The 19,372-nt window shown below is 53.1% G+C and overlaps 1 protein-coding gene across 1 annotated transcript in view; it reads right to left on the reverse strand.

The window, feature by feature from the left end:
* Positions 1-3,827: 3,827 nt before the first annotated feature.
* NCKIPSD (NCK interacting protein with SH3 domain) overlaps positions 3,828-19,372 on the reverse strand; it is a 76,914-nt gene continuing 61,369 nt past the window's right edge. Inside the window, exons 9-13 of the mRNA XM_029051467.2 lie at positions 10,608-10,688; positions 10,148-10,276; positions 7,625-7,717; positions 5,940-6,112; positions 3,828-5,482 (exon numbers count right to left, since the gene is read on the reverse strand). Of these exons, the coding sequence (XP_028907300.1) occupies positions 5,279-5,482; positions 5,940-6,112; positions 7,625-7,717; positions 10,148-10,276; positions 10,608-10,688 (680 nt within the window). The 3' untranslated portion in view covers positions 3,828-5,278. The remainder of the gene's footprint in view (positions 5,483-5,939; positions 6,113-7,624; positions 7,718-10,147; positions 10,277-10,607; positions 10,689-19,372) is intronic.

The following is a 19,372-nucleotide window of genomic DNA, read 5'->3' on the forward strand; positions in this document are numbered from 1 at the left end:
CTCCCCATTTCGCCCCCGCGCACCGCCCCCCCGCTCCTCGGCAGTCGCTGATCGACGCGCCGGAGCCCGGGTCCGGGATCGGAGTCCCCAGAGGGGAGGAGAGTTAATGAACTCGGGCAGATTTAATCACAGTCGCGCCCGCCACTTTTCATTCAGAGGTCTGGGGGGCCCTCGGGGAGCTCGCCACGTGCAATTAGGGAGCCCGAGAAAGGGCCGCGGAAGCAACTCCCTCCCGGACTAAAAGCGCAGGGGACACTCCACGCCACTCCTCGCCCCAGACAAGGCGAAGCCCTCGAGGCCCGGGCCTGGCCTGGCCTCCAGACCACACCGGTCGCCGAGCCTCGCAACGGTCACCACCAGCCAATCGCCCGCTACATTCGCTCGCTTTGACTCGCCCGCCGACTCCCGCGAATCGGACCTTGCGCTCGCCCGCCGACTCCCGCGAATCGGACCTTGCGTGGGGCCGGGGAAGCCCCCTGGGGAGGTGGGCTCCGTCTCTCGTCCCCAGATTCCCGTAAACTGACCCCTGGCACTGCTCCCTCTACGTGGCCGGCAGGTGCCCGGGGTCGGGATGACCGTGGGCAAGGAGTTCACCCACCGCAACCGATGTGTTGCACGATCCCACCATCCAGGGGCCCAGCCGAAGCATTACCCGGAGTTCGTTCCGAGCCAAGCAGCCCCCCGCCCCCATAATCGCACACACCCCTCCCACCGTGCCCGGATATGGGTTTGCTAGATGGCTCTAGACCTTTGCCTCCCGAGAGCTCGATAGGGTAATCGACACAGGACGTGCCGCGGATACCAACCAACTCAACGGCCCGTCCGGCGTTCGGGTGACAGAGCGGAGATCATCGTCACCATCGGTTATTTGTTGAGCGCGATTGCGGGGAACTGAACTGGGAAGCATTTGGAAGCAAACGAGAAAAGAAAAGGGCAGTCTCTGCCCTCGAGGAGTTTACAATCCACTAAAGGAGGCAGGCAGGCAGGCAGGCAGGCACAGATAATAGGCCCATAAAGGAAACAAATGGGAAACTGATACGACTAGTCTCAACAAGAGTAAACAAATCAACAATAAACCCATTCGTTCGGAAGTGCTAACCGAAGCATACTGGCCTAGTGGAAAGAATACAGGCCTGGGAAGCAGAGGACCTGGTTTCTAATCCCAGCTCCACCACTTGTCTGCTGTGTGACGTTGGGCAAATCGCTTAACTTCTCTGTGCCTCAGTTACCTCATCTGTAAAATGGGGATAAAGACTGTGAGCACCATCTGCGTCCAACCTGATTATCTGGTATCTACCACCCCAGCGCTTAGTACGGTGCCTGGCACATGGTAAACGCTTAACAAATACCATTCGAAAAAAAAAAAGCAGCACGGTCTAACAGAAGGAGCATGGGCCTGGGAGGCAGAGGATCCGGGCTCCGCCACCTGCCTTCTGGGTGACCCTGGACAAATTGCTTAACTTCTTTGGGTCTTCAGTTTCCTTATCTGTAAAATGGGGATTCAATACCTGTTCTCCTTCCAATTTACACTGTGAGCCCCATGTGGGATGGGGACTGTGTTTGACCTGATTATCTTGTATCTACTCTAGCATTTAGAACAGTGCTTGGCACATAATAAGTGCTCAACAAAGACCACAATTACAAATCAGGATGACTAAGAGGCTGAACTGATCAGAGAGGTGGGGTTTGGTTGGGGAATGACCCCTGGAGGAGGTGTTCATTTTAGGAAGCAGTCCTGTTTTTCTCTGTGCGACTTTAAGCATATAACAACCTCTCTGTTCCAGTTCTCCAATTTTTTTAAATGAAAAGAACTACCTGCTTTCTCCTTCTTAGGCACTAAACAGTGCTCTGAGCCCCTTGGACAAAGAATCTAGCTGGGGATCCCCAAGGCATTCACATTGATTGTAATTAATCTGTGGCCTGAGCTGGGAAGAAGCGAGCCACCACCTTAATGGGACCAGCAGCCCCAGCCCTGCTCTCATTATGATGGTTATGGTATGAGCCAAGCACCGTGCTCGATATGAGACGATCAGATTGGACCAAAGATCACCATCTCAGGGAGATCTGAGCTGTGTGTGTGGCCAGTTTGCCAGCATTCTTGCAGCCTAGCCCCCAGAACAATCCAATCCTAATCATCGGCTCTACTCGTAATCCTCCCCACTCCCAACCCAGATCCCCCTCCAGCCCCGCCCCCTGTCCCCGGGGACAGATTTCTGAAGAACAGGGGTTTGCAGAGGCTGACGTGAGTGGAGAGTGGGCCAGGAACGACTCATTGCTATGGGGTAGCAGGAGCGGGAAAGCACTGGCTTCCACATTCAGCTTGGTGTCCGGGAAGGGATGAGAACATCATTCTCCTGGGAAATGCAGGGGAAGAGCCAGACGGACCCAAAGAAGGGAGCTACCAGGAAGGGAAAAGGCAAGATGGCAGAAAGCGATACTCCAGGATTGGTTACTTGCTGCTTACAGAGCTGCAATCTAAACGCCCTGAGAATCAGGGCAGCAAAGGAGCGGGGCCGGGGGAGGATGTCCGTGGCCCAGCTGGAGGCATTTACCCCAAAGAGGTGATACCCTGAGGTTTCCCTGGCCATGCCTCCCCTTGTAGCTACTCCAACCATCCCACACCTATGGAGTACCTTTTTGTGCACAGCAAAACAGAGGAGCAGAGCTGCTTACCACTCAGGCACTCTGCCCCACTGCTCCAATCGACCCCTGGCCTCCTCACAGGCCCAGCTGACTGAATCCTAGCCCAAGGGCTGGTTTTTCAAGTCATCTGTCAGGGTCTATTTGGTTATCGATCCCGCGCAGACCCCAGGGACCTGCTCTGAGCCCCGGGTCACACCCGCCGCCTCATCCCCGACAGTCAGAGCCCGAACGAACGGCAGCCAGCCAAGGGGATTTCCTCTTGGGAGGGAGGCTGAGCAGGAGGGGGCCGGAGGAGAGAGGGGGTTAGGGTGAGAGGTAAGGGAAACCAGGGAAGGCACTAGGAAACAGGAATGACATGCTTGAGGAATCCCCATCACTCCTCATCAGAGGAGAAGCTAAAGACAGACACAAAGTCATAGCAACAAACACCCACCTACCTCAATTAGCACATCAGCTGCAGACTCTTGAGCCTTCCTCAAGGCAGGATTGACTCCTGGAAACCGGAGAGGCAGGAGTGTCACTTTGCCGGAAGAACACCCCAAGGCTTCTGGGTTCTGCCACCTCTCCAGCCCAGAGCTCCAGGGAGGTTTCTAAGCCCAGCAGTCTGACTTTGGGACGCTCAATCAATCGTCCCAGGGGCTACACACATGGGTGGGGAGCAGGGGGAGGCAAGATGGCTCTCCTCCCTCTTCCCCCCACCCCCCATTCAGGCCATCTGCCCCCTCTTAAGGAAGGAGACAGGGGCCTGGGCTGGGGTGTATGGGATGAACAGATAGGATCCCAAGGGTCCCAGCAGGCAAACAGTCAATTTGAGAGGTGGCAGTTCTGGTAAGAAGCTCCAAAGAGCTGGCTTACTCGCTGCTCTGCTTGGAGTCAAATCATCCAACTTCCCCCCCACCTCGGGAGTCAGGTCTGCACATTCTCTTCACCTCGGGGCAAGGAATGGGGGTGGAGGCGCATGGCATAGTGGATAGAGCCCGGGCCTGGGCATCACGAGGTCATGGGTTCTAACCCCAGCTCCGCCACTTGACTGTTGTGTGACCTTGGGCGAGTCATTTCACTTCTCGGTCCCTCAGTGACCTCATCTGTAAAATGGGGCTATGAGAGTGAGCCCCATGTGGGGCAGGGACTGTATCCAACCTGATCCCATCTTCCCCCTGCCCCCCACACACCACAAACCCCCCTTGGTTTTTCAGGATGCTTTATTCCAGTTACATCTAGGGTTAGGGTTTAAGAAAATACATGTCCCTTTTAACATTCGTACATTTTTACAGAGAAAATAGAAATTGGTTTCAGGCCGTCCGCGGCCGCTGGGAGCAGACTCGTGGCCGCCTTCGCCCCACCCCGCCCTCCGCCACGAGGGGGAGTTGCCACTTCCCTTGGGCCCCAGCAGGGAGAGAGATGCCCACTCCTTGCCACAGCCACCACCTGCCCTTGCACGGTAGCCTCGCCGTGGCCACGGCTGCTCCTGACCGCCCCTCCTCAGTCACACGGCACGTTCTGCTAGGACACCGAGTTCGACCAGGGAGATAAATACTGCAGGACTGTTAACTGGTGTAGCGAGTCGGTCACAGCAGACCTAGGGGTTTGGGGCCTGGGAACACACCAGGCTTCTAGCTACCTAGAGGCAACATCAAAGCAGCTTCTCCATACACGGGTGTAATTCATGGCAAAGCTAAGGCAAGAAAACCAGCAGATTAACAAAAAGAGCCTCCTCCCCCTAGCAAACGTCCCTAGAAGTATTCCCTCCCCCACTGGACCCTGCCACCTGGGGGATTCTCCAGAAACCAATCTAGGAGGCGCCAGGAGAGGACCTCACTCTGGCATTTGCATTCTCATTCTTTCATTCTCTCTTTCTCTCTCTGTCTGTCGGTCTGTCTCTCTCTCCAGCTGGCTCCTCGTGAGGGCTGCTCCACCACCCTCCTGGATTGCGGAGGAGGGGCTGAAACATCACCACTCCAAGCAGGGGTGGGGTTTGGCCTTGCTAAACTCTAGGGGTGGAGCTAGCCTGAAAGGAAGCAAAGGGCATAGAAGGCTTGGAGCCGAAGTCGGGGGTGGGGGGACATCTCTCCGGTGGTGGCAGCCGCCCCCTGGGCGCGCCTCTCACCATCAGAATGGCAGCCCACTGACTCCAGCAGTCGGACACACAGCACGGATGGTACAAGAAGCTTTTTCCAAGCACTGCCAGATGCCACTTGGTGACAGCAGGGAGAGGAAATGGACAGGGGCATGGGACCCTCTTCTCTGAGGCTGTATATTCAGAAATCCCTACAGAAACCCAAGGAGCCTTTCAGCTTCCCAAGTCCTCAGTTTGCAAGCTGCTCCCTTCTGGCGTGTTGGGGCTCGGGGAAGCCCCAGTGACGCCATTCCCTTGCTTAGCTTCCTCAGAGCCTCCCAAGCCTGGGGTCACCCCTCAGGCTACTCTACCATGGATGCAACCCAATGGGACCTTGAGCCCCACCTGTGTAGATGCCACCTCGGGGAAGAGTCAGGTACAGTGGTGTCGGGGGGAGGGACGGGGGCGGGGGAAGGAATGGATGGACAGGACAGGTCGGGGGACAAGTGTGAACGGGAAACAGGGTGGTTCCGAAGGGTGAGATGAAGTTCTTCCTCTCTCTGCCATTCCTATGGTGACTTAGCTTGCTGCCTGGGCGATCTCCGGGAATTCCTTGTAAATCTCCCGGATGATCATTTTGTCCATTTGGCACGGGGGTCCCTCTTCCTGCTCGCCCAAGATGCGCTGCAGGGTCCCCTGCAGGTCAGCCAGGCGGTGCCGGTGCTTCAGGTAGGCGGTGGAGCGGATAACGGCATGCATCAGGGACAGGTACTCCATCCGCAGCTGCAGGGGAGGGGTTGGGAGCGGGGGAGGGGAACGAATCCGCATCTCAGGTTAGGTGTTCTTGGAAATCTGTTTAGTAAGGGGGAAGCGGGGGACCCCAAACCCGTTTCCTACAAGCACAGATCTTGTGCTCCTTTGGTCCAGTGATGAGGGGCGTGGGGGGCTCGGAGCGCTTGGGAGCTCGGGGAGAGGAGGTTTGAGGTAACCGTTTGAAGGTTCGGAGCAAATCTTGGGCCGGATGGAGGAGGGTGGGACCCACTTGCAAGGTGGACCTCGAGGACCGTGGTCCGTCCAGGTTGGAATATTGCTCGACCATGTTACCTGAACACCGACAGTCGATAGATTCTTCCCTCTACCTCCCAACCAGGGGCCCTTGCCCTGTGAGCTTTGGTCAAGAGGTCCCAGCTGCCCTGCCTCTCTCCCGTCATCATAACCCCCCACCCCCCTACCCCAGCACCTTGTCTCCAGGGGACAGGTCGGCGATCTGCCGCACCATAATGTCAATCATCACCATCATGTCCGTGTGATAGAAGATGCCGGCGGTGTCCTTGCTGGCAAAGATGTCCTGCAGGAACTTGAGTACTGAGTGAGGCGGCTGAGGTTGGTGCTTGAAGATGCACACGGGGTCATCTGGAAGCCAAAGGAATGGGTAGGGGGGTGGGGAGGGGAAGAGACAAAATCAGTCCATGGACTTGTCTCCATGTCCCTGTGCCCCCTTGGTCATCTCTGCGGCAGGACCACCCTCCATCACCTGCTACAGGTCTCGAGTCAGGCCCACACCCGCCCTGAACCCACTTCCTCCTCACGGTAGGCAGGTCAGATGCTCCACCTGCAGCCATAGTTCACGGGCAGCGATGAACAGACTCCGTTTATTTGGTTGGGGTGGGGGGAAGGAGCAGGCCAATGCTCTCCAACCCCGGCTAATTCTTGGCCTAGCAAATAAACTAGAGAAAATTCAAGATCTGAATATCCCACTACCCATTTATGCCACCGCTGGGAAATCTGGGAAATTACAAGTGCCACGCACCTTTCAAAGAACCAGGGGCCCCTCACTGACCCATGGGAAAAGAATCAGCCCAGCAGCCTCTCCCCATCCCATCCTCGGCCCAGGGCAGATGGGGAACCCTCTAGGTGGACCCCCTTTCCAGAAAGCCTCCGGGTGCCAGCCGGAGACCTCCCCGCCAGGAAAGGATTACGCATCAGCAACGACTCCCGTCCACATGGACACTTCCAGGACAGAGTCTGCAGTCAGCTGCCTCCAGAGGAAGGATGCGATCACAGACCTGCAGCCTCTGCCCAGGGAGGATGGTGGGGAACAACATGGCCCCCCTCTCTCTATTTGATCAAGCTCTGCAAAGTAGGTAGCTATTTGCTCCTGGCGCAAGCGGCAGAGGCAGTGGAGGAGTGAATCAGCGATTTGGGGGAGGGAGGGAACTGAGGGAGAGAGAAAAATGGGGAGCAGTGGGGAGGGAGAGATAGAAAGGGAGCTGGGATCAGGTCAAGTCTGTGCAAAGACCCTGATTTACAAAGCTGACAGAACCTAAAGCCAGCAGAAAGCCTGACAAGCAACCCCGCCACAGGACAGGTTATTTAACTGCAAATCAACAACATTGAGATGAGGCAGCAGGGCCCCAGTGCCCCAAGAGGTATTAGAAGCTCAGCAACAGGCAGGCCCAGGCTGGACCAAGCAGCATGACGTGGGAGCCAGACACTGAGTTCTTGTGGTTGCTAACCATCTGGGCAGCTGAGGCAGGGAGCTCAGCTCTGGCCCCCGAGCAGGCAAGAGAGAAGATTCTCTGACTAGAAGCCAGGCAGTAGTGATCTTCAAGGCCAGGATTCCCTGGACCAATGACCCCTCCGATTCCCGGGGTCTGGGAAACTGGTCACGGAAGCCATTAGACTCAGTGCAGTCTGGGGCCAAAAAACCCAAACAAACAAAATCATCGCCAGCCAGCTGGGTGACTTCTGGCTGGGAAGGCGAGAAGTGGAATTGGAAGCTGCACGCCCTGGAGCAGAGCCATCCTGCCAGTCCTTGGAAGCATAGAGCCAACCACCCCTGCCTCCTGGCCGCCCCTTTGGCTTCAGCTCGTGGTCCAGCTCCATCTTCCCCCGAGAGGCCTAAGTCCGGCTCCCCTGACTCACCTCCCCTGTTGAGCAGCAGCAGCACTTTCTCGGTGAAGATCTTGACGTTTGGATGCTTGCTCACGGTCGTCATGATCACATTGTGCTCTGGAACTGAGAGGGGCGACACATTCCAGACCCCTGCCTAGGCACAGGGAGGATGCTCCCAGAGGCAACTGACACCTTAAGAACTAACCCCATTGGCTTGCATGAAATATGCCACAGAGAGGAAAGGATTGCTTGGTTTTCAGTTCCTCAGGGGAGTAGTCTGAGGGAGTCTGGGCAGTGCCAAGCTGTGTGCTGTCATTTGGGGATGGAAAGGATGGGCAAATCCACTGAGACCTATGCTACTGGGGGAGCCAACCCCCACCCCCTCCAGGCTGCCCTTCAACTCCTCCTGTCTCTGGTCAAAGCCAAGCTGCCCCCAGGTTCTCGCCGCCCCAGCCAGTGGGAACTCAGCCCTGCCTGGGCCTGGATCTTTCCCTCTGTGGCTGAAGGCCTGCAAATTTATTACTGAATGCTTACCATGTGCAGAGCACTGGACTAACTGCTTGGGAGAGTACAATATAACAGAGGTAATAGACACACTCCCTGCCCCAAACGTAATAGACACACTCCCTGCCCCAAACAATCTAGAGACAGCAAAGTGGTTTGTGAGAGTCTCCTCTAGGGCTGTGGGCAGGGAGCCCTCGGGTGGTTCTCCCTTGCCCTCCAGATGAAGTGCAAATTTCTGACTGGCCATCAGAACTCTCTAAGGCTGGCACCATCCTACCTATCTGGGCTTAGTTACACCCAATTAATCAATTGTATTTATTGAGCACTTATGGTGTGCAGAGCACTGTACTAAACGCTAGGCAGAGTACAATATAATAGAGTTGATACGATTCAGATAGATGCCAACCTGCAATTTTCATTCCGGTCAAGCTGCCGCCCTGTAGCAACCCCATCTCCTTCCCTCCCTCTGACCCCACCTCTGGCCCTGAGCCCAGGCTATCCTTAAACTGGGACAAACTTCCCTGTTCTTTTCCACTATCCTGTCCACCACCTGCTTCCTTTCCCTCTTAAATGGCAGGTCAGGGCACCCCTTCCCTTCAGCAAGTTTGACCCAGTTAACCACTCATTTTCCAGCACACCCAAAACCCACAACTCCCTTTTAATTCATTCTTGTAATTATTATCTTTGTGTCAATGCTTTGTTTCCCTGTCTTGCTTCTCCTATTAGATTGTAAATCTTAGAGGGGAGGGATCATGTCTATTCTTTAACGTGTCTTCAGGAGCCTAGAGCAGTGCCTGGGTCCTCGGGGCAGTCAGTTGGTAGACACTTGTTAGCTTCCAACTCAGGGAAGGGCAGTCTACTCACTGCCTCCCCACCAGGAAGCTGTTCCTACCCCACCCCTCTTTCCTCCCAATCTGCCTCTTTCCATCTTACTGCAATTGCACATAAGGGCTCCATTTTCCACTTCCCACCCCGCGTTTTCCACCTGCCCCAAGCTACTGATTCTAAAACGTCCCGCAAGCAAGGAAAGGGAGTCCTAGTAGAGCAGGGATCCCAAGAACGAGTGCTCCCTCTAAACAGTGAGCTTCCTCTAGATTGTGAGCTCGTTGTGGGCAGGAATGTGTCTGTTTGTAGTTATACTGTACTCTCCCAAGCACTCAGTACAGTGCTTTGCACACAGTAAGTGCTCAATAAACATGATTGAATGAACGAGTGTGGGCCTCTGGAACCTGAAGTGATGGCAAAATCACCCCCCTCAGATCGTCCTCTGCTCTTTGTTCCTGAAGGCCGGGAGTAGAGGCCAAATAGCCATCGCACGGTTCCGCCAAGCATCCCGGTGTCATTGTCAGAGATAGGATCCTGAGCTGGATGGACTGTTTCCTGAATCCTGTAATGCCCACGATATTCTGGGCATCGCTGCTCTGCCCTCTGCCAAAGGGACCAGGTTCCTGCCAGTTGGACTGTGAATTGTTCTGCTCAGGGTATTCACCTCTACCACCAGCAGAATATGGGTTGTTTCCACCTGCCTCTCCATTGGCAGCGGCTCCTCAGCATCGATTACTACTGAGTGCCCAGGGGTGCCAAGCTTTCTGCCCAGGCCCCAGTAGATCTGCTGACATCTTCCAGCTACCTCTTTAGAAAGCAAGGAAAGATCAAAGAGAAGTAGCCAGACAGCCCAGTTGGTACCTAATAATGACTAATGACTGACAGGTTTGGGAGAAGGAACTTAGCCTGGAACATAGCCAGGGGACGGTGAGCACTAGAGGGAGGAGAAAAAGGAAAAGGAGAAAAAGAGGGGACAGAGAAGAGAGCAGCCCACACACCCACATCCCTTCATCCGATGATGATGGAGCCTCCAGCCAGGAACCTGGCCGCCACTAGCACCCTCTCTTCCCGCTGGGGCACGGAGTGTGTGGAGCGAGGAGGGGGGAGAGGTGCGGCAGCCGCTCACTCCATCTAGCTAAGCCCCCGCTGCAACAGAACCAAGTTTGGCAGCCCCTCAGTCCTGGAGCTTTGGGAGCTTCATGGAGTGGGAAGGATTCCTCTTACCTGGAATGTGCAGGTTGAAGGCCAGAAGTACATTGATAAAGAGGTCAGGCAGCTGGTCAGTGGTGTCTGAGGGCAGCCCATCCTCAATCACATCCAGCAGGAACTGGACAAATTGGGAGTTGAGGTGCTCTGAAAGAGTGGGAGGGAGGGATGGAGGAGAAGGCTCAGCAGGAGTCAGGGCTTTGGGAACCAAATTGCTAAACATCAGTGCTAAACTGATGCTAAACACCACCAACTGAGACCCCTAGTGCTCTAGGGCTGGACTGGCCACACGTGGGTGATCCGATCAGAAGTTGGAAGTCAGCGGGGTTTGCTTTCCCCCTCCCAGGGCCAGGCTCGTTCCGCTGAGTGCTGCACAGAGGCATTGACTCCCAAACCCGGGCCCCTTCACACCACCGCCCCAACCCACCCTAGCCAGGGCTGCTCCGCAACTGTTCCCTGGCCAGTGTCTGATACTTACCATAGTGGTGATAGGGCAGCGGCTCCCCCATGGAGAAGATCATGGCCAGCACCAGGGCAGAGTAGCACAGCTTCTGATGGTCTAAAGACAAATCCAACTGCTCACCCCCTCACTCCAAGGGCCGGTGTCTCCTTGGCAGGGAGGGCTACCACACCAACTGAAGTACTAGCCACCCACGCAGGAGAGCCAAGGCCCAGCTTTCCAGGGCCACTCAGGGGCTTGGTTATTATAGCAATGGGGCAGAGAACTTTTGTTTTCAGAGTATCCATCTGACCTGGCAAAAAATGGCACCTCAACCAAACTGCTGTGGGATGAGGGGGGAATTGTCATCCTTGGAAGAGCTAATCTCATAGCAACCTCAGGCCACCAAGGGGAAAACTAATTTAGTATTTCTGATGGCTTCTTCAGCTTGGGTGGCAACTCCTTTTGCTTAGAGGGTGTGTGTGTGGGGGCGGGGGGTTGGGGAGAGGGGGAGGAGGGCAGCATGTGTGACCCAGGTGCTGATGTTACCATGGAGACACTGGTCTCATGTGAGCCTAGCCTGCTCAATACCCTGCTGCCACTGCTGGCCATTGGCCAGACGCTATTCTCTCTTGCGGTGGGGTCATGAGGTTTCACTTAAATGGACCCAGCTCACATGTCAAATCCTGCTCTAGAGGGCACCAAAATCCCCATCACCAGCCACCCTTGGGGGCAGAGGGGTGGGGTGTCTTACAGACTCATGTCCAGGTCAGCAGGGTTCTTGGTGTGAGAAGCCATGAATACTCATCATGGACAGGCCCTGGGCACCTCTGCCTTGCCCTTGGCCTCTTCTCTCATGGCCCTACATCTCCCCCAAAGGGACTAGCTGACAAGATGGGGAGGACATAATGGAACATAGCCTATGACTTCCACCCTCCCGCCTGTTGCCCCCTGCTTGGATCCCTCTTTTTCCAGGATGGGAGCCTTGGCTATTTAATTCAGAATGAGAGCCTGTGGGCTAGAAACAAATTCCAAGTTCTCAGCAGGATCAACTACTTGTCAGGACTCAAGAAAGCAACATGATCCAAACAGAGGCGAGGCCTCCAAGATATTGGAGACTGCATCCCTTCAGGTTGTGGAAGCATAGTGGTCTAGGCCTTCCATTAGCCCCTTCTCATCCAACCGTTCCCTCTGAGCTGTTTTATTTCTAGGCCTGTTTGTCTCCTAACCACTTTGTTTAGGTGGACGAGAGTAACTTCGGTGACTAGAGATCCTAGGATTTATTTTGTTCATTAACCTATTTATTTTGTTAATGAAATGTACATCGCCTTGATTCTATTTAGTTGCCATTGTTTTTACGAGATGTTCTTCCCCTTGACTCTATTTATTGCCATTGTTCTTGTCTGTCTGTCTCCCCCGATTAGACTGTATCTGTTGCCGACTTGTTCATTCCAAGTGCTTAGTACAGTGCTCTGCACATAGGAAGCGCTCAATAAATACTATTGAATGAATGAATACCAAGAGATGGAACGTCTAAAGAATGGTCTTTAGGACTGGACTCCATTTTGTCTGGCCAAGCCACCATTTACTCAAAGCGGGCACATCATGTATTCTCCTCTCTCCTTTGTTTCCTCCTATCTAGGTATCTGTCTTAACAGGAAGTTGGGTTTGTCAGGGCCTTGAGACAGGAAGAAGCCAGGGCAGGATTCCTAACCTGCTTATCAGTAGTGTTTGCCCACCAGATCCTTATAATGGAGAGAACCAGGCAGGACCTAATAATTACCTCCCGTAGAATTTACTGCTGTTTGTATTAAGATATATACAATGATTTGTGCTCTTGAGTGAAGCTAGGATGCTGTAACCAATTGCATATAAAGACCCTCTGTATTGCTTGAAGTTGAGCGGGCTTTGACTAGTAGAGAAAACTCTGCCCATCAACCACCACTCCCTACTAGTGCCAAAAGAAGCACTAGTAGTAAGAAACTTGTCACATAGAAACCCTTTTGAACACAATGCAGAGTCTGTGAGGTTTTCTTACACAAGGTGGAGGAAGAAATCAGCTGACCAGTCATGGCCCAACAGAAAAAACAGGATCAGAACTGCTTACGGCACCGGTCCTTTGGCATTAAATCATAGGACCCAGCCCACCGAGTCACAGATCATTGGGAAAGGAGTCTCAGTCAGCAAATCCGAGTGGGAGCCGACCGGCAAGCGGGAATCACCCGCCGGGCCATCTCCCTAATTCCCAGCAAGTGACCCCCTGACCCTGATGGAGTTGGAAATCCAGAGGAACCCGGATTCTGAGCTTCCCAGGCTGGGAGGCACCTACTGGGCTTTGTACAGATACCCTCTTCACTGTCCCTTGCAGCCCCAGCTCCTCACCAGCATAATGGAGTTGCTTGGCAGGCCAAACGGGGCAGCCATTCCCTGGAATCCCAGGCACCGAGACCTTGCTCAGACCACATTACCCAAGGCAGAGCGGTTAACTGAGAGTGGAGAAGTGCCGTTTACATTCAAAAGCATGCTGAGAGCACGGCAGTCACCAAATGGCTGGCCAGGAACTACTTTTTCAGAATCATACTCGGCCAGGTCCACTCCCATGAGCGGTTTTCCCGCCCACGATGACAGGTAGCATGGAAGTGGCTTCCGCGGAGCAAGAAAACTGAGGCATCTGGTGAAAGAGCTGGCCAGTGGCCAAAGGCCTTAAACCAAGCAGGGGTAATGGATGCTCTCTCCTGGAGACTTCAGCATCTGCCTGGATTTGTGCCATAAAGATGGTCAACATGGAGCCCGGGAAGAGCCTAGGTCAAGTCTGTCAATCCTGGTGCTAGGAGCAAAGAACCTGAGTGGGCAATGGGAAGCTCAACATTCATTTAGCCTAAGAAGGAACTCCAACCTCTCCCTTGCTCTGCACTCTGCAAATAATAATAATAATGATGGTATTTGTTAAGCGCTTACTCTGTGCCAGGCACTGTGCTAAGAACTGAGGTGGATACAAACAAATCGTGTTGGACACAGTCCCTGTCCCATGTGGGGCTCATAGTCTTAATCCTTACTTTACAGATGAGGCCCAGAGAAGTGAAGTGACTTACTCAAGGTCACAAAGCAGACAAGTGGCAGAGTAGGTATTAGAACTCATGACCTTTTGACTCCCAGACCTGTCCTCTGTCCCCTATGTCATGGGGCTCAGCATCCCCGAACTCAACACCATCTCCACTGCTCCTCTAGTGCCCTGGGGCATTTCAAATGAACCCCTGATCACACCACTATCAGTCTTAGGAGTTAGCCTCTGGCAGCAAAGAATAGAGCTATCTTTCTGGCTGAGCAGACCAAGTGGTAGCTGAGTTTGAGACCCCAAGTCCCTGAAACCACCTGGCTGCCAGAGCCACCTGCAGCTTTAGATGAGCCCAAAAGGTGCCGGGGATCATCAGGAACGGGCTAGAAACCGAAAGGCACAGATTTGCCACTACATAAAACCATGGGATAGCGGTGTCTGGAATTCTACACTGGGTAGGTCTGGTTATTGTATCAAGCACCACAATGATTATTATTACTAGGGGATGGCCGGCACCCTAGGCTGGGGTCAGGCTTCCCCCCATATCACCTCTGTTTCTTCTTCCTGCTTTCACTATCTGTAAAAAGATTTCGTCTTATCTCCCTCATTAAATTGAAAGCTCCTTGAGGGCAGGAATTTTGTACCCTGTTACTGTTGTACTTGCCTTAGCACTTCGCACTTCTAGTTCCTAGAATTCAGTAGGCACTCAATAAATACCAACAATTGACTGATCCAGGGCCCAAGCAAAGATGACAACCTCTTTCCCAGGAAATCATGCCCCCTAGAAGAGACCTCTGCCTTGGCCAGGACAGTCTAGGGAGGGGGTAGTGGGAAGTGGGGGGAGAGGAAAGAAGCAACGACTTTCTGCCAAACCAGGAAATCTGCCCTTGGTCCGGGAGGGAGAAGAAGTACGTTAAATGGGGCAGTGAGAAATAAAAAGGTTAGGCTACCAAAGCGCTTACAGGATTAGCCTGCCTCTGGTACCTGTGTATTTATACCCATCCTCGGCGCTTCAATCAATGGTACTTATGAACATTTACTGTGTGCCACGTACTGTACTAAATGCTCGGGAGAGTACAACAGAATAGGTAGAGAGATACCTACCCCAAGGAGCTTACAATTTTAGTGGGGGATACAGAACTGTAGGGCAGGCAACTGTCTATAAGGGCACGTACCTAGGTGCTTAAGTTGTACAGACTCAGGTAACGCAGGATGGAGGGAAAATAGGGCGGGGAGATGAGAGATTAATCAGGGAAGGCTCCCTAGAGGAGATGTGATTTTAGTAGGACTTTGAAGATGGGGAGGGAGTTCCAGGCAGAAGGGAAGCCATGAGCAAGGATTTGACGGCAAGAGATGAGGGTGAAGCACAATGATTAGACTGGTATCAGAGGAGCAAAGTGTGCTGGGCTGGGTTGTAGTGGGAGAGGAGTGAGGATAGGGTTGGGGGAGAGAGCTGATTGGCATGCCTTAGAGCAAATGGTGAGTACTTTCTGTCTGATGTGGAGATGACTGGGCAACCATTGGATTTTGAAGACTGGGGTGACCTGTGCAGAATATTTTATACATGTATATTCAGTAGTTCTATATGCCTCTCCCGTTAGAGAGTAAGTTCCCTATGAGCAGGGAACATAGAATAATAATAATATGAATACTGTATTTGTGAAACACTTACTACGTGCAAAGCACTGTGCCTTTACGCGCTGGGGGTAGATACAAGATTATCAGGTCAGACACAGTCCCTGTACCACACGGAGCTCCCAGTCTAAGGAAGAGGAAGAACGGGTCCTGTATTTCCGTTGTAGTTGCCAAGCACTTAGAATAGTGCACTGCCCTCAGAGGGTCCTCCAGAAACACCATTACTGCCATTAAAAATGCCACATGCCGATGGTGCTGCCCAGACCCTTAAACAGCTGACTGGCTGGCCAAGTAGAGAGAAGACCTGGGCGAGGCCAGCGGGAGGACTGCCTGATGCCCTCTGGCTCCTCAGATGACAGAGGCCATTCCGAGGGCTCGGAGGATGAGGTGGAGAAGGATCTGAGGGGCTGATGCCAGGTAGGGGTCAGGGGGCAAGGGAAGGCAGCACTGAGTGGCTCGCTCAGAACAGATTTCTGCACTTGGTTTCTGAGAAATTACACTGTCTCTGAGCGACAAAGCCGGCTTTGAGCTAATTCTGAAGGTGGAAGGAAATGTTATTTTCCACCAGGCTTTACCGCGAGTTGCCTCCAAGAGCCAAAAGGCCATGTTCTAACCTCTCAGACGTGGGACTTGATGAAAGCTAGAGCAGATACTGACTGATTGGGTGGCTCCAACCCTTCTCACTAACCCCAGAGGCCTATTCTTCAATAAACCCCCACCCCCTTCTTGACACACATTATTGCAGGCACAGGGGGTAAAGGGCACTGCATTTGCCCCACCCCACCCCCCTCATCCACTCACACCCCCATCAGGGCAGTTCACCAGTCTCTGAATGAACAAGACCAGCTCTCTCTGGCACAGTGCTCAGCTCCCACTGGGGGAAAAGGCTGGAAGCAGGAAATCCGATCTCCTATTTAATCCACCCATGAGGGAAAGAGGATGGTTGATTGGGATTCTGGGCCACTGCCAGAAGGTGTGGCCAGGGAATAGCGTTTTAGCACTATCTCTTTTCACCACCTCTCTTGGGACTTGAAAGACTGCCATGAATTGAAGTAGCCTAGCCAGTCTATGACGGCCAGAGGAAGACATCGGAAGTTGGGAGATGGTGTGTATGCAAGTGGGCTGTGGGCAGGCATAGGTCCTCATGATGGCCAGCCTCCCCACCCCCTTCTCAGCTGGGAGGTGGTTGAAAGGCGAGAGATAGGAGGGGAGGGAAGCATGCCCTGTTGGCATGAGTTTCCACAGCTCTACAGCTGACTGGCTGAGGAAGATGGCTTAGAAAAGAAGCCAAAGAGCAAGGGTGCCAAGCAGGCAAAAAATAAAATAATGTTGGTATTTGTTAAGCGCTTACTATGTGCAGAGCACTGTTCTAAACGCTGGGGTAGATACAGGGTCATCAGGTTGTCCCACGTGAGGCTCACAGTTAATCCCCATTTTACAGATGAGGTAACCGAGGCACAGAGAAGTTAAGTGACTTGCCCACCGTCACGCAGCTGACAAGTGGCAGAGCCAGGATTCGAACCCATGACCTCTGACTCCCAAGCCCGGGCTCTTTCCACTGAGCCACACTGCTTCTCTACACGGGCATGACCCTGGGTTTTGGTAATAATAATAACTGTGGTATTTGTTAACCACTTACTATGTGCCAAGCACTGTTCTAAGCACTGGGGTAGATACAAGGTAATCAGGTTGTCCCACGTGGGGCTCACAGCCTTAATCCCCATTTTACAGAAGGAGTAACTGAAGCACAGAGAAGTTAAGTGATTTGCCCAAGGTCACACAGCAGACAAGTGGCAGAGCAGAATTAGAACCGACATCCTCTGACTCCCAAGCCCATATTCTTGCCACTAGGCTAGTGACTGGACACCGGCCAGCTCCTCCACTCTGTGCCCGGGCCCGACTTGGGCTGCCCCTTCCAGGCAACCTCACTGGACTAAACTCATGGGTCTCATTCATTCACTCAATAGTATTTATTGAGCGCTTACTATGTGCAGAGCACTGTACTAAGCGCTTGGAATGAACAATTCGGCAACAGTTGATCCAACCTCATCAGAAAGGTGAAGGGCAGAGCAAGCCAAAGACTGACTGTGAAGACTCGTTCCTGAGATCTGGATGGGGAAAAGCTGTGGTAGGGTCAGAAGCTCATACTTTTTTTTTTTAATGGCATTTGTTAAGCGCCTTCTATGTGCCAGGCAGTACTAACTGCTGGGGTAGATACAAGATCATCAGGTTGGACAAAGTCCATGTCCCACATGGGGCTCAGAGTCTTAATCCCCATTTTACAGATGAGGTAACTGAGGCCCGGAGGAGTGAAGCAACTTCCCCAAGTCCACACAGCAGATGAGTGGAAGAGCCAGGATTAGAACCCAGATCCTGACTCCCAGGCCTGTGCTCTCTCCAACGGGCCATGTTGCTTTTCCTGTTGCCTAGACGAGTTCTGCAAGGAGAAACCTCTCCAATTTGCAGCACTTGGGAGGCTCTATTATTATTATCATTATGGCATTTAAGTGCTTACTATGTACCAAGCACTGTTCTAAGCACTGGGGTAGATATAAGGTAATCAGCTTGTCCCACATGGAGCTCACAGACTTAATCCTCATTTTACAGATGAGGTAACTGAGGCATAGAGAAGTTAAGTGGCTTGCCCAAGATCACCAGCAGACAAGTAGAGGAGCCGGGATTAGAGCTCACGTCCTCTGACTCCTAAGCCCATGCTCTTTCCACTAAGCCACGTTGCTCTAGGCAACCAGGGATTGGGAAGAGAGGCTGGAGAGGTGAGAGCTGAGCTTGATAGCTGTTCCTCCTCTGCAAGGCCTCAAAGACTCAGGGAAAGGGGAGTTTCTTGCCTTGGGCCTGCAGATGTCTGCCCTTTAATATCCCCCTGGGATTCTCGGTAAGCCATGCAATCAGAGACCCATCTCCTCTCCCCATCCCCAGAAAATCCCCACACTTAAGAGACCTGAATGGAATCTCCCGTCAAGAAAGATGGATGGGCCTCAGTCCTGAGAATCCATATGGAGGAATTGGTTGCTATCAGAGACCAGAAAGAGCATGGGATGGGGAGTCAGGAGATAGGGGTTCCAGTCCCGGCTCCACCACTTGACTGCTGTGTGACCCTGAGCAAACCCTCGAGCAGACCTAGTAATAATAATAATGTTGGTATTTGTTAAGCGCTTACTATGCGCGGAGCACTGTTCTAAGCGCTGGGGTAGGCACAGGGTAATCAGGTCATCCCACGTGAGGCTCACAGTTAACCCCCATTTTACAGATGAGGTAACTGAGGCACAGAGAAGTTAAGTGACTGGCCCACAGTCACACAGCTGACAAGTGGCAGAGCCGGGAGTCGAACCCATGACCTCTGACTCCGAAGCCCAGGCTCTTTCCACTGAGCCACGCTGCTTCCCTTGTAGACAACTCATCTATCTCCGTGATATCTATTAAGTGCCGATTATGTGCCTTATGCTGTGCTAAGCACTGTCAGACAGAGTCCCTGTCCCACCAAGGGTTTGCAATCTAAGTGGGAGGGAGAACAACTGCAGCCCAGAGAAGTTAAGTGATCTGCTCAAGGTCACACAGCAGTCAGGAGAAGGAGATGCAGGGTAGGGAGGGGTAATCTGGGGACTCGCCTGGGGTGGGCCACTTTAGCTCTGATCCTCGCTACCCCTAAATTTACCAATTTGCCTCCAAGTGACCCCCAATATATCCTGGCCCTGCACACCCAACTCCCCCACCCCTATCCTTTCAAAGCACAGGCCTCCGAGTTGCAGTAGAAACCAAGGTTAATTTTGATTTGGCAGAATGAGGTCAGGCACTTTATAAACAGCACTCCACTAAAAGCACTCAGCGGGCAGGCAGGGACATGTTTACTGCATTTGAGAAACACGGCTATGATTTCTCAAAATGGCTCCTCCACTCTTCCTGGCCAGCATCTTTGCTACTGAGCTTGGGGAGAAGGCATTTCCAATGATCTCAATCTCTTGGGCTTCCCGAACAAACACAGCCTCAGCACCATCCCGCACTGATGACAAAAACTGAGTGCAGTAAATCCAAATGACTTCAAGGGGAGAATCTGATTAGGAACATAAGGGCTAAATGGACAGGGGGAAGGTACTGA

Source organism: Ornithorhynchus anatinus, chromosome X1 (genome assembly GCF_004115215.2).
Source record: "Ornithorhynchus anatinus isolate Pmale09 chromosome X1, mOrnAna1.pri.v4, whole genome shotgun sequence".
Taxonomy (NCBI): domain Eukaryota; kingdom Metazoa; phylum Chordata; class Mammalia; order Monotremata; family Ornithorhynchidae; genus Ornithorhynchus; species Ornithorhynchus anatinus.